At 39.5% G+C, this 26,813-nt stretch overlaps 1 protein-coding gene across 4 annotated transcripts in view; it reads left to right on the top strand.

Annotated features, from left to right (window-relative positions):
- The window catches only part of MIA3 (MIA SH3 domain ER export factor 3), a 63,053-nt gene that overhangs the window by 23,561 nt on the left and 12,679 nt on the right, over nucleotides 1-26,813 (top strand). For all 4 annotated transcript variants that reach the window (XM_063443800.1, XM_063443799.1, XM_063443802.1 and 1 more), the window contains exons 7-21: nucleotides 9,817-9,948; nucleotides 11,461-11,482; nucleotides 12,758-12,846; nucleotides 12,974-13,051; nucleotides 13,765-13,875; nucleotides 14,203-14,274; nucleotides 15,603-15,707; nucleotides 16,125-16,247; nucleotides 19,516-19,627; nucleotides 19,810-19,865; nucleotides 21,565-21,655; nucleotides 22,843-22,981; nucleotides 23,515-23,616; nucleotides 24,788-24,848; nucleotides 26,138-26,173. In XM_063443800.1, coding sequence (XP_063299870.1) covers nucleotides 9,817-9,948; nucleotides 11,461-11,482; nucleotides 12,758-12,846; nucleotides 12,974-13,051; nucleotides 13,765-13,875; nucleotides 14,203-14,274; nucleotides 15,603-15,707; nucleotides 16,125-16,247; nucleotides 19,516-19,627; nucleotides 19,810-19,865; nucleotides 21,565-21,655; nucleotides 22,843-22,981; nucleotides 23,515-23,616; nucleotides 24,788-24,848; nucleotides 26,138-26,173 — 1,329 coding nt within the window. The remainder of the gene's footprint in view (nucleotides 1-9,816; nucleotides 9,949-11,460; nucleotides 11,483-12,757; nucleotides 12,847-12,973; nucleotides 13,052-13,764; nucleotides 13,876-14,202; nucleotides 14,275-15,602; nucleotides 15,708-16,124; nucleotides 16,248-19,515; nucleotides 19,628-19,809; nucleotides 19,866-21,564; nucleotides 21,656-22,842; nucleotides 22,982-23,514; nucleotides 23,617-24,787; nucleotides 24,849-26,137; nucleotides 26,174-26,813) is intronic.

The raw sequence follows: 26,813 nt of genomic DNA, 5'->3' as shown, positions 1-26,813 counted from the left end.
TCTCACTGTGAAAATCACAGTGAGAATCACGCAAGCGCCTCTAGCGGCTGTCAATGAGACAGCCACTAGAGGAAATAGGGGAAGGCTTAACCCATTCACAAACATAGCAGTTTCTCTGAAACTATGTTTATGAAAAAATGGGTTAACCCTAGAAGGACCTGGCACCCAGACCACTTCATTAAGCTGAAGTGGTCTGGGTGCCTAGAGTGGTCCTTTAACAACCCAGGAAAGCACCAAATACCAATATACTGAGTGTTCATGCCATGGCCCTTTAATCCTTAAACATATTTAAAAGATTAAAGGAAAAAAAAAAAGAGAGAGCATTGATTGCCTTCATTGTTGTATAAATAGTGAGCGAATGGAATAGATCTGCGCCAGACGCCAACAGCGGGAGAAACCTAGTTGCAGTTTTACTTTAATGAGAAAACTGACTGTGAGCTACAGTTCATTATATGAGCACAATCATTTGCCAGCAAAGCCAACACTGAACGCTGCAGTTATCCAGCTACAGCTTAAAGATTTATTTATTTTTTTAGTTTAACGGTTTTTGTATTCTGTATTTTAAATGACAAACCAACTGAGAATTTAGCGCCAGCCGTTCCATGACATTTTTTACATTGTCAGAGTATAGCATCAATTAATCCATCAAATATGTCAGTGAGTCATTGTAACCATAGGGCAGCGGGCCTAAGCAAAGAGTGACCAGGATGTAACTATCCAGAGCAGGGGTACCCAAAAAGCAGATCTCCTGAGGTTTTAAAACTACAGCTTCCATAATGCTTTATTCTAAAGGCATACAAAGCATCATGGAAGTTGTAGTTCTACATCATCTGGGGATCTACCTTTTGGTTACCTCTGATCTAGAGTGGGTGGGACAACATTTTGGATAAAGCATTGTTGGTGATGTAATTACATCTTTTGTTGTATTTTCCAAACAGAAGAACATTAGCTGGAGAGCTACCTGCAGTATTTAACTTTATTGTATACTCCAGAGCTCAAAATGTCCACTCGCCATAGTCAATTAGAAATGTATCCCTGGTGAGTGTGCCATGGATCCTCCAAGCTTGCAGTGACTATTAACTTTTAAAGCCTGGCTAGTGGTATAGGACATCATTCTTTTTTTTTTTTTTTTGTCGTCGTGCATAAAGATAAACAACATATCTGCCATGCCCCAACAGCATTAGCAACCGTTTTAAGATATGACATTTTAAGGTAAATGACAGAACACTGCAAGTCATTTGAAAGAGCATGCACAAAATCATTAAAGTATGGACTTAATAGAGTGGTAGTCAAGCATTACTATGTGTGTCTGGTCAGAATGCCTGGGTAAGCTAGGAAACCTATAGTATGACAGACACAGAGATTAGAACACCTAAGAGACACCAAGATACTTGTAACGTTTCAAGTTATATAAGCAGAGTGTGCCTATCTAACGGCATTGAGCTGAGGCAAATTTTAAACTAAAAGCGAAAACCATAAACAAAAACAAAAAAATTGATATAGACCGTGGAGGTGTCAGGCAATGTTAATCAGGCGTGTTAGTTAGAGGGAGAATAACGCCAGCTGGTAGGTTTCGGATCAGCCGATGCCACTTTGGGGCTTAGCAGAGTGTTGTTTCGGCAAATCCGTTATCAGGCGTACGAGCCTGCTCGTGGGCCATGGTCGTACCGTAGTGGAGTGTAGCGATGAGCCCAGTTGTGGCCCTAGAGGTCCCTTCTAGGATGCTAGTCTGTCAGGATACCGCAGGGTGGATCCCACCTCTAAGCTGACCTGTAGCTAGGCTGCACCTGCTCCTGACGACTTGTGGTGGATTAGACGTCTCTTCCGTTCTTGAGTTTGCCTCTGTCCTGTAGCCAGGTGTCGCCGCCGGAATTTTCGAGAGGGCTAGGTTTGCTTCTCTGGGACTTTGCATCGTTGCTGGTGCTCACTGACCCTGTTCTGCAACCTCCTCCAGAAGTCAGCAAATATTTTGTTCAACCTGGCTTCAAAATAAAGTTATGCAGTGCTGGGGTTAACGAGACACATGGTCTCCGCCTTGTTGGATGACTCTGAGAACTTTTCTCCAACTTCGAAGGGTACATATCCCTTGCTTTTTTTTTTTTTTTAATTCTTTATTTTTGTTGTGCAGTTAATTACGTTATCAACATTCGCCACAACAGTGTGTTTGAAGATGTACTTAGATTTGATAGTGGCATGAGACATTGCACGTTTTTATATAGTTATAACAAGCTTGGCTAAACAGAGAAATTGTTAGAGTAAAGTAAGGTGATCAACGCTTAACATTGCTAGGTTAACTTTGCTAGTGTAGTTGTAGTGTGGTAGTATAACTTGCATTATCACAATAGCTGGGTTATGTGTGATGTATATACAGATTGCGCTACTCTTGTATAGGCTATGATGCAGTAAAGAAAGAAAAAACACGTTACATCGCCAAGGCTTGCCTATTGTATATGTTAACCTCACTACACAGTCTAAACGTTAATGCAAACAGTTGTATTGACATACCCCTTGCTTGTTGAATCTCGGTCGCCTCTCAGGTGTGGAGCGGGATCACCCCCACCAGTCCAAGCTGTTGCTTGAAAGTGGTTGCTCCTGTGCATCTCCAGGCCAGGAGGTTGGCCGCCTCTCCCGCCCTGGTTGCACTAGGCCACATCTGCTAACATGCGATAACAAGGCTCTTGACAAGGTGATTACTGCAGCACAACTTGTCATATAAGTCAGGAGTGCAATTGATTCACTCGATTTATCGTGGTTTAGTTTGGCGAAGACACAAAAGACTATTTCCATCGAGATATTGGTGGAGCTCATTCACAATGCGTCTCTCTACCATGACAGTCAGGCCCCTTCCCCCAGGACTTAAAATTTTAAACCCTGTTTAATGTAGACGGTGAAGAAAATGCTTGACGACACTCAAATTGCAAACTGTTGCCAGGTCCACTTTGGCGGTGGAATAAAACATTGAAAAAATATACATATACTGAGGCTTTGTTGATTGGTTTTGATTAATAAAGAAGTAGATTGGGGTATTTTATTGTGCAACCATTTTAACATTCCTTGTGAAATGCTGAATCCATATGTCCCAGATTAGCCCATAGAAGAACGTGCAGGCACACCGCGAATAGTTTACCAACATGTTTATATTTGCAGTTTTTTAATAATTTGCTTGACTGACCACTCTACCATGTGCCCTGTGTGTACCATTCACTCACAGTCAGGTTATCTACTGCCACCTGGTGTCAAATGAAGAAATCAGAAAATATACACCTCATTTCAATATGAAATTAAACTCATGCAAAAAATAAATCATGTCAAAACGTTAAACAAAACAGATATCAAAAATATGTTTAGACCAGTGATGGCTAACTTTGACACTATAAATAGTTTCTGGACTACATTTCCCATGATGCTCAGATAGCTTTTAGACTCTAAAAAGCTAGCTGAGCATCGTGGGAAATGTAGTCCAGAAACAATTGATGGTGTCAAGGTTAGCCATCACTGGTTTAGACTCATTGGTCTTTTTCAGTTCCCTCAGTGTCAACATCTCTTACTCCCATTACCCAGGTCTCCCAGTTGTTCAGGTGATTATAGTGTCCCTTTAATGAAACAGTTTTAGTGTATAGATTATGTCCCTCGAGACTCACTGCTCAGTTCTTTGCCATTTGGGAGTTAAATCACTTTTGTTTCTTTTTCTGTTTCTTCACCCTGGCTACACCTCTCCTGGCTTTAGCAAACAGCCTAGATTTAAAAAATAAAAAAAAAGTTTAATTTTTAGCCATACATGACAACACACGGGGTTTACTGTAGCAGTATTATTAGCAACCTAATAATAGAGCAGTAGAGAATAAATTCTGGATTAAACAGACTGTGCCATAAAGTAAGTTTAAATATTAGGTTGCTTTACTGGCTGCACAAAATAATTTAAATCCTAAATGGCAGAAAACTGCGCAATTAGACTATATACGCATGATCAAATCACTCAATTAAGCTAAAGTTGTTTTGGTGCTTAGTGTCCTTTAATTATAGCTGTAAGTAAGAATTTATAGAGTAGCGAACATGTTTGTATATATGTCGATCAATGACAATCAACAGCCTCTGTACCTTCACTAGAGAATGTAGCTTACAGGGAGGTGGGTGTGTTTTATCTAAAAGATGATGCACCCACATTGTTATCAGCATGAGGAGCTATGCAACCTAACTGATCAGCATGCAGAGGGGATAACTGGACTGACCAATCACATACAATTTAGTGATAATGTGTATGTCACCATTCAGCAAGATAAGACAATAATTGTAGGATCAAGCTTTGTTTTTACTTATTTGTTAAGAAGACATACCAAAGCAGATACCATCTAGGTGGGGAAGAGCTTCCTTCTTGGAAATGCAAGTTGTTGTTATGTTTTTTTAAGTTATCGTTACTCCTGTCTCTGAGTGAGGGGGTAATTTAGGGCAAGTGATTATAAAGGTCTGGAAAAAAAAGCATATTGTGTTAGTGACCTACAGAATCTCACACATTATGCATATGTAGCTTGTTTCCTACTGATGTTGCATGTTCAGAGCCAACCCAGTTGGATTTTTTACAATAAAGTTGCTTTGTGCATCTGATAGTCTCATAATGCTTTTAAATATAGATGAACTAATTAGAGTGAATATATGAGATGTTGGAGAGCAACAGGGATGGATTATTTTGTGTTTTGTGATTATTTGGTAGGTTATTCAGGTTTATACAATACAATTGTCACAAATTGCAACTTCTAAGATTAAGCAATGTGCTGCTTAATCTGTAGCCAAAACATACTTTTAGGAAGAGAAGTGCGATGTATGTTTCTTAGGAACAGTTGAAAGAATTTTAGAGTATTGTTGAGTTTTATATTTTATAAATATGTGTTATTGAAATATTTACAAGAATACCGCTCTTTTTTGTAAAAGGTAGATATTAGTTAAATGCTGTATAGTAACATTCCTTACAAAGCATTTTACAGACTTAGAGAGACATGACGAGGTTTAACAACCAATGTATCTCAGTTTAATGGTTATGTTGCGAATACTAGTCTCTGGGTGCCACCCACCTGATTTGTCAAACGTGTATGATCTGCATTGAGACCTCACCTCTCATCTGCATTGATAATGTATACATTCCACTTATGCAATAGGCCAATTTTCTACAAGCTGGGCTACGGGGATTTACTGATTTGTAGCTTATTGAAATACTTGTTGCAACAATTGGGCTTACATCACCAATCTGTAACTCTACTAGAGGTTTTTTTTTCTCCGAATCCATACTTTTTAGAATAAATATTGTCATTAAGATTTCAGTTCACTGCAATTCGATGTTTAGTTAATTAACCCTCATTTATGCATGTGCAAGAGATTTTTTTACCACATTCTAAAATCCCAACAGTAATTCTAAACACAATACACTAGCATGCGAACTTGCCCAGGCTAACGCCAAACCTCCACTCGTCTCTCTTGACAGGTGTAATTGCTGACTTGCTGCCCTGAACGATACTGGTTTATAATCGTCGTGGCAGGTCAGTAGGTTAAGGAAACCTTTCAAGGCTGTCTCCTATGCAGTTTGTATTATAATTAGAGAGGAGTGATGTGTACAGGAAGAATAGATAAGTGTACCCTGCAGGGACATTCAATGCTTCCTCCTTTAGAATTCCCTATACATATCCTGAGTCTCTGCTCACAATTCGTGGGTGCTCTAACTGCAGTGAAGGAGGATCAGCGCAGTTTTTTTGTTTATCGCTGGTAGCCGCAAGGTGCGGGTTAATGGGAGATGTGGCAGCTCCTTGTAACACGTGGCTTCACTTCCGGGTGGCGCGCCTAACTGACGTATCCGGTTCGCAAGAGGTCACGGAGTGTTGACGTGTTGTTATGACAGAAGGCGAAGTTCAGCGCTGCTGAGGCTGCAGGACTAGGGGGGGGAAGGTGAGTGTAGCCTGGGGAGTCTGTCTGTGTGTTGGTGCAGTAGGCTTTCTGTTTATGTGTAAATACAGTTTGTGTGTGTGGCCGGGGAGGGCATTCTGTGATAGTGAGTGCCGGGGGGGCCTCTATTTGGGGACCAGGGGTGGAGGGTGTACTGTGTGAGTTGGGTTCTGGGGGTGCTGTGTGAGTTGGGTTCTGGGGGTTTCAGTTGGGTTCTGGGGGTTTCAGATGGGTTCTGGGGGTGCTGTGTGAGTTGGGTTCTGGGGGTGCTGTGTGAGTTGGGTTCTGGGGGTGCTGTGTGAGTTGGGTTCTGGGGGTGCTGTGTGAGTTGGGTTCTGGGGGTGCTGTGTGAGTTGGGTTCTGGGGGTGCTGTGTGAGTTGGGTTCTGGGGGTGCTGTGTGAGTTGGGTTCTGGGGGTGCTGTGTGAGTTGGGTTCTGGGGGTGCTGTGGGAGTTGGGTTCTGGGGGTGTTGTGGGAGTTGGGTTCTGGGGGTGCTGTGGGAGTTGGGTTCTGGGGGTGCTGTGGGAGTTGGGTTCTGGGGGTGCTGTGTGACTTGGGTTCTGGGGGTGCTGTGTGACTTGGGTTCTGGGGGTGCTGTGTGACTTGGGTTCTGGGAGTGCTGTGTGACTTGGGTTCTGGGAGTGCTGTGTGACTTGGGTTCTGGGAGTGCTGTGTGATGGGAAGTCTGGGAGTGCACACTGTGTGTAAGTGACTATTGCTGGTGTGACAGTATGTCTCAGGAAGGCAGTGGAATGGATACTTAGTTTATTAAAGATTTTAGGAGAACAGGCTGCCCCATATGACTCTGTGATGTTACTGTGTGAAATCCTAACCTATAGAAGCCTGGAAAGATGTAGAATTATTTTGTGCTAACTCTTAGTTGAAGCATGAATGCCACTAGCTGAAAGAATTAAAAAATGTGCAGGACACTGAGGGATTAGAACGGTGAAACTGGGCATTACGTTGAATGATGGCAAATGTGAGATAGTAAGGGATGCTGTATTAAGGTTTGGATACATGACAGTACGTGATACAATGTTAGCAGTGACTAATGTTAATAGAGAGGGTGATATGCAACACAGCGCTCTGTTATGCGTGAAACCTACCACTCATTGGTATTTGTGACACTGTTTAGTATATGTGAGTATGTTGCATAGGCAATTAAAATCAGTGCACATATTCCACAGTAAATACCCTTCACTGAGAAGCTAATGGTGCTAGCAGATAGGATATTGCCTTGCTATTAGTGTTCTGATGAGCGTGAGTGTGTTTGTTTCTCTCAATCTTAGTATGGGAGTCTTTTGCTTTCTCACTGTCAGAGTTGAAAAGAACATATTATTGCAGTACGTTGGTCTCTGGGAGGCCTGGACTTGCTCAGGTGTACAAGGTTCATTGGTTGCCTACCATGGATGTCATTGAGCCGGAGGATCTCACATCTTCCTCATCCTCATCAGTGGATGTGGAAGCAGACTCAAGCCTCCTAGGCTCTCTTCCCATCTTATACTCTGTCATGGTCACCAGGTGTCTCCAGGTTAGTATTTGTTTCTGTGTGAGCTAGTGGTAGAACATGTTGATATTGTAGGACCTTCGTGCAATTAATGTCGGAAGCCTTTTCCACCTTTTTGATAACATAATGAAATCTGTATGTGCTGTTTTCATCCAATACTGCACGTTATGTCTTTTCTCTGGGGAATGTATGGCAAATTAAATACCGATATTTGTTTGTGATTATTATAAAACATATATAGATTTGTTTTACATAGTGCTTATACGTTGCTTTCTCCTGCTTTCTATGGCCTAATTTTGTTTACACTCAGTAACCTTGCTTAAGTGCCCAAGCAGAAGAGAGACAGTGACTCAGCGTAGATAATTAAACTGAGGCTCAGAGATTCAGATTTGCAATCATCTAAACTGGATGGGCACATTCTGTGCAATTCTCTAAAGTAGCCACTGACTTGTGTTTAGTAAATACACAATTTTTTCAAAAAATATAAAAATAAACAATATTACCGAAAGTGTAATGTGAAGGGATCTCAAGAAAAACTTGTCAGACCATTCTTCATAAACTACCACCTGCTTAAGAAATTGGGATGACCCATTTCTGTTCTAAAAAACAGTATATTTTGTGGTACTAAGACACAGGTTTGAGATCCTTTGATGTGAGGTGTATCAATACAGACTTTGGAAAACAGTGAATTGGTCTGCCAATATTCATGATGTGTAACATGGAAAATATATTTCACTGATTCTACAGTTGCAGTACAGAATGTTGCCATAAGTATAATGTGCTAATTCCATATAACCAAAAACCTCCTTTATCAGAGGGACTGGGGTCCCCTATCTTTAATGTAGCTATTTGCCCACTGGCCGCTTGCACAATCAGTGGACAAATATTGTGAAGTTCTTTCAATTCAGCTGCAAGATACAGGGGAGCAGAAATCTCAGAATTTGACTCTAGCATTGCCAGGTGTGAAGCAAATTGGTCAGCTATCACAGACATTTGGATTACCGTATGTCTTTTCTAAATTCTCAGGCAGCATGTTCCTTTCCCAACATGGATGACTCAGCATTTCATGCTTTTTAAGATTAGGAATTGAGAGTCCTACAATTATATAATTCCAACCCACAAGGTAGTGTCTGTGCTTCATGAATAAAATTTACTGCCAACAAAATGTACCAGTGCATGCGCTGTATTAAAATAGGTGATCTGATTATTATTGCAGAGGATTATGTGAAAATAGGTGCAACTCTGAAACATGACTAGATAGTTTTATGCTTCCTTTTATTCTCAACCAACGACACAATCTGATAATTGCTCAAGCTAATAACCAATTATAATACATTATTTGTTGCTTTTATATTTTATGTATGAGATGCCATGCAGTACCCTGATGCTGCTTGCGTGTATGCATGGGCACAAAAGTATTTATGGGAAGCACTTGGTAATACAATAGCAGTATGTGTATGGTATATTTACCTTATCAGAACAGAGATCTCCTCCGTTACCACTTCAATAGTTTTACTGTAGTAGGGTAAAATGAAACTGTCACCAACTGAAAGGAAAACTTTTTTTTCTCTTTTAGAGCTGACATATATGCAGGGTTAATCACTAAAGGGAGAATTCAAGCTGAATTTTAAAGTAAAATTTAAGGTCAAACTAGCTGCACTGGAAACATTCTCTCAATCCGCTATGCTGTCCATTCAGCTACTCTGATCTTACATTTTAGTGAATGAGCCTGCTATGGTAGGTGGAAAACATCACAGTTGGTAAATGGTCTGTGTATAAGGACATCACTGTCCTGTTTCATCTATTGGTGCTTCTTCCACATTCTACTGTACAGTGCTACGTGCAAACTGTTTCACAACCAGGGACGGAAGTGAAAGCACTAACCTCTTTCTGCTGAAACACCACCTTTTTGTACAACAATGTTCTTCTAAATTGAAAGACATTGATAGGGTTCTGTTTATCCTTCACCTCGTCTGCCCTTGCTTTTGTGCTATTTTAATCTACACATGTTTGTGTGAAGCAGGGTTTAGTTTCAGATTTAGCAATTAAATATTCTTTGTTTCTGTGAATATTTACTTTGTCAATAAAGTGGTCTTATGTATAGCACAGAAACCTGTATCTTATAGCATGCATATTATTCTATGTGCCCTCTTTTTTTAATACATACATGTTTTTTGCTTTCTTTCTTGTTTGTTCCTTGCTTACCACATGTAGAGTTTAAAAAAAACACTGTTTGTGTACTGCAAGGTTCATGCCGATTAATGCTTTATATTTTGTGGCTCTTTTTGAAGATAAATGGCTAAGGTTTTTTTTTGTTTCTTTTTTTGTCTTGTGATTTTTGGATACTGTTTTACGAAAATATTTATCCTTCCATGTTTCAGTTAATATCTGCACTCCCTGAAGATCTCAGACCTGGTGCGGATTTCCATGGTGTGCAATGGGAAGTGGTCATCTCAACTTTGTCAGTGGGCATAATCACTGTATTCGTTTTCTTCTGGAGAACCTGCCTCTCCGTAAGTGGTTTGAAAGCATTAGCCTAAAAATTGTTTTCTGCTACATCCTAAGTATCAAGATATTTTGTTTACGTATTATTTATTTATGTGCTTTGCACAGGTTGTCTTAAAGGACCACTCTAGGCACCCAGACCACTTCAGCTTAATGAAGTGGTCTGGGTGCCAGGTCCTTCTAGGGTTAACCCATTTTTTCATAAACATAGCAGATATCAGAGAAACTGCTATGTTTGTGAATGGGTTAAGCCTTCCCCTATTTCCTCTAGTGGCTGTCTCATTGACAGCCGCTAGAGGCGCTTGCGTGATTCTCACTGTGAAAATCACAGTGAGAGCACGCAAGCGTCCATAGGAAAGCATTATGAATGCTTTCCTATGTGACCGGCTGAATGCGCGCGCAGCTCTTGCCGCGCGTGCGCATTCAGCCGACGGGGAGGAGAAGAGGAGGATCGGAGGAGCAGAGCTCCCCGCCCACCGCTGGAAAAAGGTAAGTTTTAAACACTTTCCCCTTTCCAGAGCCGGGCGGGAGGGGGTCCCTGAGGGTGGGGGCACCCTCAGGGCACTCTAGTGCCAGGAAAACGAGTATGTTTTCCTGGCACTAGAGTGGTCCTTTAAGTTAGCATATCAGAAATCCCCTAAGCCAGGGCTCAAAATTTCAACTAGTCATCGGCGAGTGAAAATTCTGCCTTAGTGAGTGTACCATTGATCCTGCAGTCTATGTATTGGGAAATCTCTGATTGGACAATCTCAGAAAGTCTGGGATTGGTAGGAAGAGGAACGCTTGTATAGGCTTAAGACGAGATCTGCAGCTTTTGCAAGCTGTTTTTAGATATACCCCTAATGATAAAATGCATAATTAAATGCATGCATTATATATACTAAACAGTGATTTTTTTTTAGAAAATTTGGACAGTGACGTGTTCATTAAAGCTAAAATTATTTTGGTGCTTAGAGCATTCCTTTAAGTTGTAGCTAAATTAAATTATTTTAAATATTTCAGATATTTTATTTTACATCAAAATTTTAAAAAAGATAAAAAAAAAAAAAAAAAACAGACGACAGATCCATTTTCACAATAAAACATTTTATCAGTACATAAAATTAAAACCAGTCTGGCCGATGACGATTATGCAGTGGTACAGTATTATTTAGTGGCATCACAGAGTTTGGTAATCAAGCTGTATTTTCCATGTCTGGCATGGTGTCTTTATAGAACAAAATGGTGATGGGTAATATTTTAGGGTGCAAAGTCAAATATCACTGCCCCAACAGATTCCCTTTACTTTACATACAACCACAAGTTCAACTGCTTGGATCGACTCACTGTGTAACCAGTGTAGAGCATTAGTCTAGAAAGCTTTTATTAGCACATCCGTAATCCTACTTGCTAAGGGATACCTTTCATTTACTGGCATTGCTACAAACTGTGACCTTTGTGTAGATCCATAGATCATGAAGTGTTCTCTTTGCTACTAACACTCTATCCTACATGCTGATTCTATTTTTTTTTTCTTTCAGGTTAAAAGCCGAATTTATCAAGGTAATGATTGAATTTCCTACTACTATTTAACTTGGCGTTTTGTCATTTAAACCCTGGGTTACTTCAGCTATCCCAAATATAATCGTCATTTACTAAAGTGGGAATTATCAGGATTCAAAGTGAATTTCAAATGTAAGGATAGAATAGCTAAACTGGAAATTTTATCCAACTACGCTATGCTTCCTAGTTTGGATTTTTGTGGCCTTTAATGTGAACATAGAATTCCTGTAAATGTTTCAGAGTATCTCACATAATCACCCTGACTAAGCAGGGTACTGTAGGAAAACATTTTTTTATTATAAATGTAATTTGTTGCCATTAGTTTATTTTATTTTTTTTGAAAGTGTTCACAAAAGGTTTGTACAAAATAAACCAAAAGGAGTTTGTATAAACTTATAATGTCAGAAGAAGTCATTGTAGTGTATTGTTTAAGAACATTAACATTAAATAAAGATATATATATATATATATTTTCATTAGTAAAATGGCTAACCTAATAAATGGTACTTTCCCCAAGTAATGCTGAGGAGGTTACTGCCTGTTAGCCCAGCTTCTTCTTAATGCTGATTGGCTATTTACTATTCCTCTTTCACACAAATTGGCTGTTGACCCCTGCCACCTGGTTACTGGTCAAGCCTCATTAAGATGACTCTCCATCATGTTTAGGACTACATTTTATTTATTTTTTGTTTTCGTTTTTTTATTTATTTTTTTGCACTACATGTTTGTACAATTTTGATTATTATTATTATTATTGGTTTTTTTTTTTTAATGATTTTCATTTTGCTCTGTTTTCCTGTGTATTACATAGATCATTACCCTATATGTTGTCTAATTGATTTACATCTGCTTTATCCTGTATTAATTACAAACCATATCAGTTTGATTACTAGATTAAAGTAGATGTGGTTTTTGTTTTAATAATTGACACTGGGTGGTAGTGAAACCATTTGTATAATTAATAGCTGTACTATTAGCCCAGCTGCTGGTTACTGTTTTATACTGTATTTCTTTGAAAACCACAATGGTTTGTTTTCTTTCACAAAAGATAAACCATCCCATACATATAAACAAATCACCAAAGTGTCTGCTAATGGCAAATATCTAAATTCCTCATATTGTATATTTATTTTATCATGGTATACAATGCAGCCTTCTATGAATTGTGAGTTTTTGTTGTGTTTTAGTTTTTGCTATTTTGTTTGTGTGAGTGTTAAATGAACTATTTGGATTCTTTTTGTTTATTTGTTCTGTTGTTTGTTTTTTCTCATTTAGTGAATGAAAAACAGCTTGCTGAGAAAATAGCAAATCTAATGAAGGAAAAGAGCGAGGCTTTAGAGAAAATATCGGAGTATGAGAAAAAGGTAATTACAATTGTCAAATATTCTTTCAGTTTTATTAAAATCTTGTGGTTTTATTTTACATTTTTTATATTCGGATTTATTCAGGGTTTTGGTTTTTGTTTTCATCATTTTTTTTTTTTTGCCATAGGTTAAAGAAACCAAAGAGTCTGAAACATCTACACAGCAAAAGAGCACAGATCTGTTAAAAGAAGCTAGATCTCTTAAGGTAAGAAATGTTTTGTTCTGTTTTTGGGGGAGGAGGAGTTAATGAAAACTTAAATATGAACTTGAAATAGATTTGAAGATAAACTTTTTTCATTTTAAGTTTTGCTAAAACCTTTTCCATGTGCCCATCGTAGAAGATAGGTTGGATGAATATTCACAGATCAGTTCTCTGATTACTTCCCTTTTTTACTTCTCCTTTTTTAAACAGTTGTGTGTGTGTGTATATGTATATGTATGTGTGTGTGTGTGTATGTATGTGTGTATATATATATATATATATATATATACTGTAAGCTCGTTTGAGCAGGGTCCTCTTCAACCTATCGTTCCTGTAAGTTTTCTTGTAATTGTCCTATTTATAGTTAAATCCCCCCTCTTATAATATTGTAAAGCGCTACGGAATCTGTTGGCGCTATATAAATAGCAATAATAATAATATATATTAATAACAAATTCTAATCATTCAGATTCTGCCGATAAGACCAGCTCTAGGTTAGCATTTGGGAAGCTGACCAGCCCACTTTATAATGGTTGATTGAACATACAATACGTATCTTGTTTTGATATGTGCATCTAAAAGATTTTTTTTTAATTGAATTTGTATTTGGGTGCATCAGATAAACTATCCCAAGTAAATTACTGCTCACAATGCATCTGGCCAGCAAGTGACATATTAATTTTATATTCTTTAGTCATTTATTTTTTCTTTTACAGGCAACAATTAAAGAGTTGAATGCTAACAACAAAACACTCGATTCTAAAATGAGGGACTTAATGTCTGAGCTAGATGGTCAAAAAGAAGAGAACAAGAAAAAACAGGAAATGGTAAGATATGAAGACCACGATCATTTCTTGGATCTTTTTGTTCGTTTATTTTTTTTATCTTTTATATAGTCTCTTCAAGGATGTCCGGCTGTGGCTGTCATGCTGTTTATTTATTTTTTTAATGTGGGAATTTGTAGTGCCACAGCTGAAGGGCAAGGCTTGACACCCCTTTATATCCTTTTCGCTTTTTAACTTGTTAAAGCACATAGATCTTGCCTAACACAATATGCCATGACAGAGAACCAAGAAGAGTCAAATCTGTTTAATACATTATGTAATTTAAGTGCAAGGCCTTTGTACACACTTTTTTTTTTTTTTTTTTGGTAGCTTTATGAAGGGCACAAAACTGTAAAACGACTTGAAGAACAGTTTGAGCAACATGCAGCTGAACTTTCAGAGGTAAACCATTACTATTTTTTGTAAGATTTAATTAGCAACATTTATCTTTCCCTCTGGATACAATATTCTTCATAGATCAGAGGAAGTGGGGTTATACGAAATAATAAACTTGCTTGTGCAGGGTCTTTGTCACTTAATTTTTCTGTTTGAATTTTCTTTGTATTCCTTTCTATGCACTGGTTGCTCATTGTACAACTCTGTGAAACATATTTCTATTTTTATAAACCATGCGATGAGTATTGTGTATAAATATTAGATATGTATGCTCTTCACTTTGTTGCTGTCATGCCCCTGTCGTCATCCCTGATTCTGTGTTTAAACTGTTTTTGTGTAGTTTGACAAAACAGGGAATCCCTCAGGGGCCCTTGCTTGGCATATTGCTGTTGTGAAAGTTACATTTTCACAGAAGTAATATCAACTCCCATCCATATTTGGGCAGCATTCATTGGCTAAGCTCATCAGCTGACACACGGTCCTTGTATGCCATCCAAAAGTGATATTATTTATGCAGAAGTGTTATCTCCACAAGAGCAATATTCCAAGCGAGGGCAGGGCCCATAGATGCCCTGAGCATCCTCAATTGATGTGAGGCCACTCAAAAACAAGTAGGGCACTGCACTAGGGATATGCTGGCACTGTAGCCACCACTACAGTGGGCTTTAGTGGCTATGGTACTTATGGTGCACATTTTATAGGACGAGTTTTGTTTTATCTTTTTGTTTTGTTTTATATTTGCTTGACCATTATTAGTGTTGTTTTAAAGGGGCAGTGTAAGCACTGTAACTGCACCATCTCATTGAAGTGGTTATGGTGTCCAGGTTTCACTGACACAGTCCTTCCATTCAATGTTAAACTGTTTTTAATGTTTTAATGAAAATCAGTCCCATGCAACCCATCCCCTCTGTGCTGCTTGGGCTTATGAGGAAGGATTTGACAGAGGCAATGGCGATTAACTGAGATTGTCAGCTGACTGTATTCTGTCTTAGCAACTAGTGCTGGTATGAATTTGTATGGCTAGAAAGAAATGTGTTATCTCTGCCATAGCCATACCTCAAGTGGGGGCTGGGCAGTGGATGGCCAGGGATCCTCATCAAAATGATCAAAAACTGTTTTACACTGAATGGAAGAACAGTGCAGGGGACTCCAAGCACTAAAACCAATTAAATGAGATGAAATGGTTATAGTGCCTATAGTGTCCCTATCAGTCCAGCCCTCTCTTCTCCCCTATCCACTATAAATGATTACATTACAAGCTTTGTTCGTGCATTTTTCGTTTGTTTTTCCTGGTGTACAATGTATAGAATCTTATATTTGTGTATGTGTTATAGTTCGAGATTGCCTTAAATGAGTCAAAAATGAGAGAACAGAAGGTCCGATCAGATCTGCGCGGTGTGCAGGAGGAGAATGCCAGACTGAAGGAAAGGAAGGAACAGGTATGTTCCTGATCTGCTTGTTCTATGTAGCATGGGCTTTAAATCAAAACTGAAGCACTAAGTGCCACCGAGGCAAAAAAAATCCCAACAAAACCTAGTGTGTCTTTTAAGGAGAAGCAGATGTGTCAATAGAAATAAAAAAGGATTTTGAGCCTCAACTAGCCTCTCTACGTGGCATGAGGTAGTCAAGTTCCTTCCCAACACATTAGACAAATCCTAGAATTAGTCTACAGGTTGATCTCCACTCTGCTTTAAAACTAAAACTCCCACTTTACCAGGTTGCAGTTTTCTCCGTAATAAGGATAAGACCTTATTCACAAGTCAAACAGGCACAGTACTGATATTTGTCTGCTACACTAGACATCAGCGTCATTGTGTCCATCCATTAATATTCTTTTACTGTTCTGTGTGTTTCAGCTGTTAAAAGAAGCAGAGGGTTGGAGTGAGCGACAGCGGGAGCTGGACGAACAGATACATCTGCAGCAGAAATCTCACAAAGACATGGAGGAAGCGCTGGCTTACAAGGAAAATGAGATAGAGGTTTGTGTTTGTTTAATTTTAGTAAAAGTATGATTGCTTGTTATTGCTGTGCTGCAACCTAAAGATTGGCAGTTACCTATGAACAGGTTGTTTACGATAGCAGTGTTCTGTTTATTAATAGAACTGCTTCCCATTGAACAGATTGCAACATACATGGTCTATTAAATCATGTCAGTCACCACTGCAATGATAGTATGTTTAATAGGACCAGTTACCCGTGAACAGTGGCCAAATCCAGTTAATCAGCATTGTTCGCCAATGCCAATTCAGAAAAGCTCACTTGAATTATAGCCACTAATGGCTGTACTCAGTGTTCTCATATGCCTCTCATTCATACTTGTGGGAAAACATTTCATACACATTTTAAAAGCTTAGCTTTCACACCCATTTTCTAATTGCAAGTGATAGTAAAGGGTGATAAGAGGAGAGAGAATCTGTCCCAAATAGATGACAAAAAAGAAAGAATTGTTAAAAAAAAAATTCTAAGATACTTTTATTATGAAACTCAAAAACAAGGAAAAAGCGCATGCTACACTTTCCACACTAAAATAGTGTGGTAGTGTGCTCTAAATGAACTAGGTAGACAAGAGTGAGGATAATATACAATTGGATGGGGGAGTGAAGAACAAATAAACAGATACAGACTGGGTGGAGATAAAACTCCAGGGTATAAAGATACATCCCAGTAGAATAGCTGTGTACCTAGATAAAGGATACACAGTAGTCAATTCAGTACCATGTAATGACATAATGTTTGAATGGTATGCCAGAAATGTATCAGAGAGATTGATACAATTCAAATGTATCTATGTTGTTGAAATGTTTTACCGATGTACTGTATTCTGAAGCTACAAGTAATCAGATATATCACATACGTTGAGCTGCATTACTCAGTAAATTGCCATCTTGGAGTCTGACAGCACAACATAGAAACATTTGAATTGTATCAATCTCCCTGATACATTTCTGGCATACGATTCTAACATTATTTTTTGTCAATCTTTATTTTATTAAGGCATATAAAGGCACAGTGTTATTTACATCTCCGGCTTATGAATGCCTCATTTTTTTTTTTTTTTTTTTTTTATAAGTCGTTGAACAGAAACCTATTTTAAAAAAGTTGTGGTAACATGCAGTATGATGGGTGCGGCCTTTCCATTGTATCTAGTGTCGTGGTGTCTCACTAGGTGTCTTAGGCTCGTCTAAAGTTCAGTATGTTCTGTCGGACACAGGACATGCGGTGTCTATGACGTCGTGATATTGCAGGCTAACCCTACTGCATAACCTGCTGTGTGTCTAGGAGATTGTTGTGGTCAAGATGTGAAATCTAGGGTAGGCAAGATCTACTTTGAACATTTAAACAATTAAACCATCTATTGCACCCAAAGTAGACTGTCAGTAAGTATGTATAACTATACAATGGTAAATAGTGAGATTACAAGCAATGGGTCCTCAGACCCATTTGGGATCAAGCTATTACATCAAAAGTAAATTACCCCAGGTTAAACATACACATGGGTGGTGAAACCGAGCCTGCATTGTGGGTAGTCGTTTACCAGGCTTCCTGATCTGGAGAACAACGTTGCTGCTTATGGGTGTGTAGTCTAAGCATGCGGTAGCTAGCAAGAGTGGTAACCTGGATAAGTATGTCTAAACGGTTTCGTGCTGTCTGCATGAACTATATTTTTATAACATAGAAAAATCAAGGCTCAATCGGGTCTGCTGCCCATAAGCGTATTTGAGGGTTCGCTTATACAGTAGATTAAGTAAATTTTTGACATATTCATAACTGTTAGGTACAATTGTCGCATTATGACCTAAGCTGGTCTGGTAGCACTACAGGTACCGAGGGTATACTATGCTAGGTATTTAAACAGGCTATTGTGTTAGGATCTGAAGTATTAGAGCGTAAATAAGGTACATAAGCCTCTATCTAACACATGCGATACTCTCACATGGCAGAAACATGCCAAGTTGACCACAGGCTGAGCCAAGAATTACTGTGTGCGCTGTGGTAGGATCAGGTCGTAAAACAAAATTAAAGCTAGAAAGCATGCATGGGTAACAATGGTTAATAAACCTAGCTGGTTATCCAAGCATACGTTCTGCACATATTTAAGACGCAGGTGTAATAAAGTCGGTTTGTCATATAACGAGGACATTGGTCTACCACATTGATGCCTACCGGCAGAACCCTCGTTAAGCTGCATAGTCTTGTTAAGTCCTGCTCCCCCCTTCAGCAAACACAGCAGGAAAGGTCGGTTGCCAAGAAAATTATAGAGTATAGAGGTTTTAGCGGCATTTTTACATTTACGTCTGGCAGATTGATCAGTCCCGGATTCAGCGTAAACCTGTCACTCCACTCCGATGCTCGGAAACCGGGGGGTATAGTCCAACAGGAACTTGAGGCAAGCTCTTAATCGAATGTCCTATGGGGTGCAGGTGTGTGTCCGCTGTCGCCTCCTGAGCTGACCCCAGGGCACAGGAGTAGTTTCAGTATCATCCGATTCCCGTGGTTGGCAGCTGTGATGCAGTCGCTTGGTCATCCTGTAGTCCGCTCAGACTTGAGGCAAGTTGTAGCTGTGTGCTCCGGTCGGAGAGGTGCCCAGCGGCCCCTGCGGCTCTGCTGATGGTGGCCGTGTTGCGTGGGCCATGGCGGACCCCGCTCCAGCCCCAGGCCTTTTGGAAGGTCCGCATCTGTGTGCCACAGACTCAGGTATGCAGTGCAGCCAGGTCTTCCCCTTTATGGGCGCTGCGGAGGGCCCCGAAGGTTAAACGCCGCCAGCGGCAGGTGGTCCTCCGGCGTTGTGGGCGATGCTGTGGGGGTATACCCCATTTGGCCTTCGACCCAGGTAGGCAGGGAGCCTGGGTGGCGTGTGCTCCAGACGATTCTAACATTATGTGTACCATTGTTGGGCCATCAACTTAGTAAAGGGTAGTTGTGGTTCTTAACTAAACAATCTATGCATCTGTTTTCATGGTAGAATCCTGGATGCCTATATGTAAGGTGGATGAGATAAGATGTTTGTGTTTGTATTCCTTACACATCCCCTTTTTTTTTTTTCAAAATATGTGCTGGATGCAGAGAACAGCATGTTTGCCTTATTTGTTTCACTCAAAAACTCTGTGCATATCGCTTGCAGTTTAAATTTCACAGCAAAATGAGAGCTTAGTAGATTTGGAGATTATTTTGTTTTTGAAATAAATATATTTAGAATCAACTATCACAGCCATCTATAAACTGACTTACTGTGACCTTCCTCCGTAGGTTTTGACAAATTGCATTATGCAGTTAAAACAGTTTGAAGAAGATTCCACTGGGGATGAAGGAAACTGGCAGGAATCAGGAGATGGGGAACTGGCGAATGGAGAAGTTCCAGGTACTCTATGCTTAAAGAGATGCCCTTTTTTTCTTCTTCAAGCAAAGTACATTTTTTGCAGTGAATTCGTTGTCGGGCATTGTCACATATAAAATATTAAATTAAAAATTCAAGTGATAAGGGGTATTTTGGCATTTACATGGTGCTGCATATAAAACAAATGCTTATTAATTTACTTCCAGACACACGCAAGGAGAAAATGAAGACGCAGATCAAGCAAATGATGGATGTTTCGAGGGTATGTTTCATTCTAACTGTTCTGATCTGTGTGTTTAGAGGTTGAAATCAAGTTTCCTGTACAGTACATCATAAGAAAAAAATATATATCTATAAAACCATTTAGTGGTACTTAAATGCATACTTTTATGACCATGGGGTTTGTACATTTAATAATTTAATTGTGATAAATTGTCATTGTCAATGCAGAATATGGTGCACATTGCAGATTTTGAGAGCTTGTCAATTCAGTATAATAAACATTGCAAAAAGTTTGTAGCAATGATGGCTAACCTTTGCATGGCAAGTATGAGTGTACTGCATACCCTACGATCAGTGGTGTATTTTGGTTTTGTGCTGCCCTAGGCATGACTAAACCTGGGCACCCCCTAATCTAAATTCGCCCCTCTTCCTGATTAAGAACCCACCCCTTCATTAGACTCAACCTTTTCCTACTCCGTTTAAAGGGATACCATAGTGCCAGGAAAGCTTTCCTGGCACTATAGTGCCCCAGCCCTCTTGTTCTCCCTCTCCCTCCCCTCCCCTCACTCGGCACTGAAGGGGTCAAAACTACTTCAGTCATTTACCTGAATCGAGTTCCGATGTCCCTCAGCGCTGGGTCAGGCTCCTCCTCGGCGCTTACATTAGGCTTCTCTATAGGAAAGCATTGTATCAATTCTTTCCTATGTGGATTTAGCAGATACTGGTTGTCCTCATGCACAGCCTAACAACCCAGAAGGTAAACTTGCAGGGTTAAGGTGAGTGGGACACTGCACCCAGACCACTTAAATGAGCTGAAGTGGTCTGGGTGCCTATAGTGTCCCTTTAAGCACACACTCACCGACACACTGGCAGATACACACTGACACGCACACACACACACAGACGTCTCTGACACACTTATTCATTAAAAGACACACGCAGACTGACACACACATTGAAAGACACACACAGACTCAATGAAAAACACTCTCGCTGATTTGACAGACAATCTTACACATGCACACTCACAGACACACACACACATATACTCAGTCACTCACACTCATACAGACACACACATACTCAAATACACTCACATGCACACACACATACACACACACTAATTATTATTATAATACTTTTACATTTTTCAACCAGCCTTCCTACCTGTTGTTGGGGGTCCAGTGGAGCTGCTGTGAGAGCTGTGGTGCAGCTGTGTTAGAATGAAAGGCGGTGAGGGAGGTCCCTCGTGCCTATCGGGCCTGTCTACTGATGCCAGGAGCCGTAATTGCGTCATATTCTGGCTCCCGCGGCATCAGCAATAGGCGTGCGAGGGAGCAGAGCAGGGAGGTCACAGCTCCCTCGCCACCTTTGATTTTAACACAGCCGCACGCCGGGGGGTCCATAAGGTTGCCAGCAGGCTACCTTATGGACCCCACCATGACAGGGGGAAACACCGGGGATTCCCGAGTGGGCGTTTGGGGGCGCCATTTTTTGCCGCCCATTGGTTAGTGCTGCCCAAGGCAAATGCCTAGTTTGCCTTGGGCTAAATCCAGCACTGCCTATGATGCTTAACCAACCTACATTAACAAGTATATTAATCAATTTTTGAGGCTGATTAAGCTCCATTAACTCCAGTTTCCAGCAAAATGCTAAGCCCTGTTTGTTTAAAAACTCATGTACTCTGGGTTTTAGGGAAAAAAGCCAATTTTTAATAACTTGGGTCTCTTTAATAACAGGTAAAAACCACTTTATCTATAATTGAAGAAGAAAAAGATCTTTACCAAAGAAAGCTGAGTGATGAAATTAGTGCACGACATGAATTGGAAGGTAAGTTTATCCACAACAGAATTATTGTACCCGTCGCCCGCAGTGTGATTGGTTCGCATCTAGCATGATTGAACTGGCCCTGGATGGGAGATTATAAGATTGAACATTTAACAGTACTGATCAAAGGACTATATTCCATAGTTTGCTTCTGAGAATCTTTTTTCTCTTTGATATTCCCACTAGGAAATATATAATCTTATTGCTAATTACAACCGAATCTCTGTATAGGATGTCCCCTCCCAGCACAGAAGGGTAGTATAATATCATTCACAACCACATAGAGCTATTGGCCCCCAGGCTAAAAAGAAGAGAGAGAAGAGAAAAAAAGAAAAGGAAAATTAATCGTAACTAGTGCCCTAGTTATTCCCCCCGCCTCAGTATGACTGGTATGTATGGAGTGTGATTGAACTAGGTCAAGTGGGAACGCTATAAGATTCTACATGTCACAATACTGATGTAGGACTACACTTTTTTATTTCCTATGGTCTGAACTTCTACATTATTCTTGCATCTTAACTTAAATGCAATCCCCATCGTTGACTCAGTATATTTAGGGTAGAACATTTGCTTATTTAATGGATTTTTGTATAAAGAATGTTTTATATGTAATTGAGTTATTGTAAAAACTGCATCATTTAAATGTCTTGTTGCTTTTGCAATTTCATGTGGCAATTGCTTATATTTTACAAATCAAAAAACACCAAGGCAGAGGTTTAATGATTTCATGTAACGATCCAGTTTAAACACAAAATGTAATCTCTATTTTATTATTTATTTTGTTGAAAGGGGATTAGATATCCCTAAAAATTACATACAACTTACAAAAAAAGTGTTTTTTCTATTGATTTCGTAATCCATTGCATAAATATTTGCTGTTGAGATATCAATGATCACTTGGTATCCCTTGTCTTGACATTCTTATGAAAGGATTTAAGTAATTTGCAAAGTTCATACCATAGTTATGACGCTGTAAATGCTATGCGGTGGAAGTTGTTTTAAATACGGCTTTTTTATATGTGAAACTGATATCTGAACAGCAACATCTTCGATGAAGAAAGGTGTATAATTGGCGCTCCACTGTTGTATGTATATTTCATTTGTGGTTTGATGCATGTTGTTGGTAAGGTGTGAAGCTGCATAATTTAAAGCTATCACATATTAACGTGCACTCTCTCTATATTCTCCAGAACAAATTAAACAACTTCAACACGACGGCAGCGCTTTGCACTCAGAAAAGACACATCTGGACAACGAATGCAAAACTCTGAGACAGAAAGTAGAGATTCTCACTGAACTTTATCAACAGAAGGAAATGGCACTACAGAAGTAAGAAGTATTTCTAGCTCTATTATCTACATGTTTTGCGCAATAAAAGTGCGACTCCATTACTTTCGATATCCGTGTAAATTCTGCACACCATGAGCCATTACACATTGCTAGCTGGGAGCGAGGTCTGCTTTGTCCCTTTATACTTGGAAGTAGATTTCCCCTTGTGTTCTCGGCTATTCACAGCTTTCTCACTACAGGCATTACATTACATTGTTCACTGGATAAAGTATGAACTAGTGCTCTTCTCACTAAGGGATTAACATTTAGGAATTGTTTACTAAAAACCATTACCACTTGTTTGTAATGTATTTCATGAATCTCAAAAGCAGACATTGTCTGTGTCTATGAGTCTGCTTGCTTTGTCCCACTTACCTATATTATGTAACCTTGCTTAATGTAATAATGTAAACATTTACAGTAAAGATTTGCCGTTTGCATTGTGCATGCCTTTAGCACTAAGAATGAGAATACACTCCGTTATTATTTTTCGATCCTCTTATGTCAACTAATATTTCTATCTGTAATTCCAGAAAACTTACTCAGGAGGAATATGACCGTCAAGAAAAGGAGCAAAAGCTGTCTGTGGCCGATGAGAAGGCCATCCTCGCCAGCGAAGAAGTGAAAATATACAAGTATGTCTGTCTCTTTTTTTGTTATGCTTTCTGGCTTTTAAAGCATATTCTGAATTGGGGGTTTTAATATTTCTTCCAAAAGGAAGCTCTTCAGACATAGTTCCTTGGATGTGCAAGGTTGTTTTTGTTAGTTTATCATGATCTTCCTAAAGATGGAGGAATCGTTAAGAGTTGGTAAAAATTATGTTTTGGGTTCAGAAAATATATTGATTTGCATTGGAATACAATGGAATGTTTTTGCTGACTACTTCAGATTTAGAACTTTGCCTTTGATATGTGCTCTATACAGAACCCTACCTTTACGCAAAACCAGACTATAGGGTCAGTAACACAAACATGTATTCCTGACCCTATAGTGTTAAAACCCTCTCTTGCCTCCCTAAATATAGTAAAATCTTACTTGTATTCAAGTCTGTAGCTGCTGAATCTGTCCCTGCCTGCCTCTGACCTGCCTGCTGTCTGCTGACTATATCAGAAGTGGTGGTCTGAGCCAATCACAATGCTTCCACATAGGATTGGCCGAGACTGTCAAGGAGGCAGATCAGGGGCAGAGCCAGCACAAGTCAAACACAGGCCTGGCCATTCAGCATCTCCTCATAGAGACCAACTGTATCAATGCATCTCTATGAGGAAAGATTTTAGTGTATGCATGCAGAGGGTAGAGACACTGAATGACTGTGCTGCTCACTGTGCAGCACTGCCCCAGGAAGCACCTCTAGCAGCCATGTGAGGAGTGGCCAGTCGAGTTATCACTAGGCTGTAATGTAAACACTGCATTTTCTCTGAAAAGACAGTGTTTACAGCAAAAAATGCCTGGAGGGAATGATTCTACTCACCAGAACAAATACAATAAGCTGTAGTTCAGGGCTGTCCAACCTGCGGCCCCCTAGATGTTTCTGAACTACAACTCCCATGATTCCCTGGCTATCTGTTTAATTGAAAGAATCATGGGAGTTGTAGTTCAGCAACATCTGGGGGACCACAGGTTGGACAGCCCTGCTGTAGTTGGTATGGTGACTATAGTGTCCCTTTAACTAAATGTTTGTAGTGAGGGACTTTGTATTTCAATTCTTCAATTAAATACAGTCTGGCTGTGGTTCATGTAGTGGAAGCTATATGTAATTAATTTATTTTTTTATTTTTTTTATTTTATTACGTGTTGGAATTAAAGACAGCGAATTCAGGAAATGGAAGAAGAATTACAGAAAACCGAAAGGTCATTTAAGAACCAGGTAAAGTGGGGTGTATTAGAGTTGACTAATTGCTCGTGCAGGATACACTCCACCAGGCTGCAGTATTGCACTATGCACAGGTATCACACACCTTCTAGTTACGGTTCATACTTTGTTCAGGTAACGCACACATTCTAGTTGCAGTTTATACTTTGTTCATGTAGCACACACCTTCTAGTTGCAGTTCATACTTTGTTCATGTAGCGCACACCTTCGTTGCAGTTCATACTTTGTTCATGTAGCGCACACCATCTAGTTGCAGTTGATATTTTGTTCAGGTAACACATACCATCTAGTTGCAATTCATACTTTGTTCAGGTAACGCACACCTTCTAGTTGTGGTTCATACTTTGTTCAGGTAACGCACACCTTCTAGTTGCGGTTTATACTTTGTTCAGGAAACGCACACCTTCTAGTTGCGGTTTATACTTTGTTCAGGTAACGCACACCTTCTAGTTGCGGTTTATACTTTGTTCAGGTAACGCACACCTTCTAGTTGCGGTTTATACTTTGTTCAGGAAACGCACACCTTCTAGTTGTGGTTCATACTTTGTTCAGGTAACGCACACCTTCTAGTTGCGGTTTATACTTTGTTCAGGAAACGCACACCTTCTAGTTGCGGTTTATACTTTGTTCAGGAAACGCACTCTTCTAGTTGTGGTTTATACTTTGTTCAGGAAACACACACCTTCTAGTTCCGGTTCATACTTTGTTCAGGTAACGCACACCTTCTAGTTGTGGTTTATACTTTGTTCAGGAAACGCACACCTTCTAGTTGCGGTTCATACTTTGTTCAGGAAACGCACACCTTCTAGTTGTGGTTTATACTTTGTTCAGGAAACACACACCTTCTAGTTCCGGTTCATACTTTGGGCAGATAATGCACACCTTCTAGTTGCGGTTCATATTTTGTTCATGTAGCGCACACTATCTAGTTGCAGTTGATATTTTGTTCAGGTAACACATACTTTCTAGTTGCAATTCATACTTTGTTCAGGTAATGCACACCTTTTAGTTACAGTACAGCACTCTGCACAGTTAACACACCCTTCAGGTGCAGTGCAGCACTCTGAAACAAGTGGAGGGTCCATAACACTCCATGTACAGTAAGGTAGTCTGAAATAGGGATGCACACTATTCAAGTGAATGGTATGTTAAGAAGGTAACCCACATTCTCCCGAATGACACTCTCTGAGAAGGTTTGTAACACCTTAATGTAGTTACATTTACTGTTAAACATGCTTACTTTATTGTACAGCACATACTAATAACCTTTTCCTGTTTTTAAGATTGCTAGTCATGAGAAAAAAGCACACGAAAATTGGGTGAGTTTGTTTACATATCTTGATCTATACTTATTTTGCTGTTTTTAAAAATTACCTGCACTTTTTTAAGTTAGCTTCACCTTTTAAGTAAACAATAGTTGTAGATTATCTTAATCCAGACAAAAAAAAAAACATATTTGTTCCTTTTGACATTAGTGTGCTAAAGCCGGTGAGCCAGTTTACTGTAAGATAATTGGTAGGTACTGCACATGTTCCAACACTTAATACTCCCTCAAGGCTGTAGGGTGTGTAGCTAACAAGTGCCAGTATTAAAGACATTCATATATTTATTGTAAATACAGGAAGTAAATGTGTTCCAAAATGTATTGGTCCCTTTGGATGCCAAGTGTAATGTCAATAAATTCCCTGGGTATCTTGCATCAGGCCTGAGTTGCTCAATGAATGTTGCCATGGTAACACGGCAAGTAGTTTTGCATAAAGACGAACGGTGTATCTATCTCATTGAGGTGCTCATAACCATGGCAACATGCAGTTTGATGTAGTAATAAGGTATTTCTGTCATGGTTTGATCGTCACTGCATTAATTACAGCCGCCTGGAAATGGCATTAAGCACCAACCGGTATCACAGATTTGCAACAACTTTGCCTATTGTGGTTATACGTAAATAATCGTAAGTGA

This window comes from Pelobates fuscus, chromosome 2, assembly GCF_036172605.1.
Source record: "Pelobates fuscus isolate aPelFus1 chromosome 2, aPelFus1.pri, whole genome shotgun sequence".
In the NCBI taxonomy this organism is placed as follows: domain Eukaryota; kingdom Metazoa; phylum Chordata; class Amphibia; order Anura; family Pelobatidae; genus Pelobates; species Pelobates fuscus.
The sequence above is the reverse complement of the archived record's forward strand: the minus strand, read 5'-3'. Positions and strand labels throughout refer to the sequence as shown.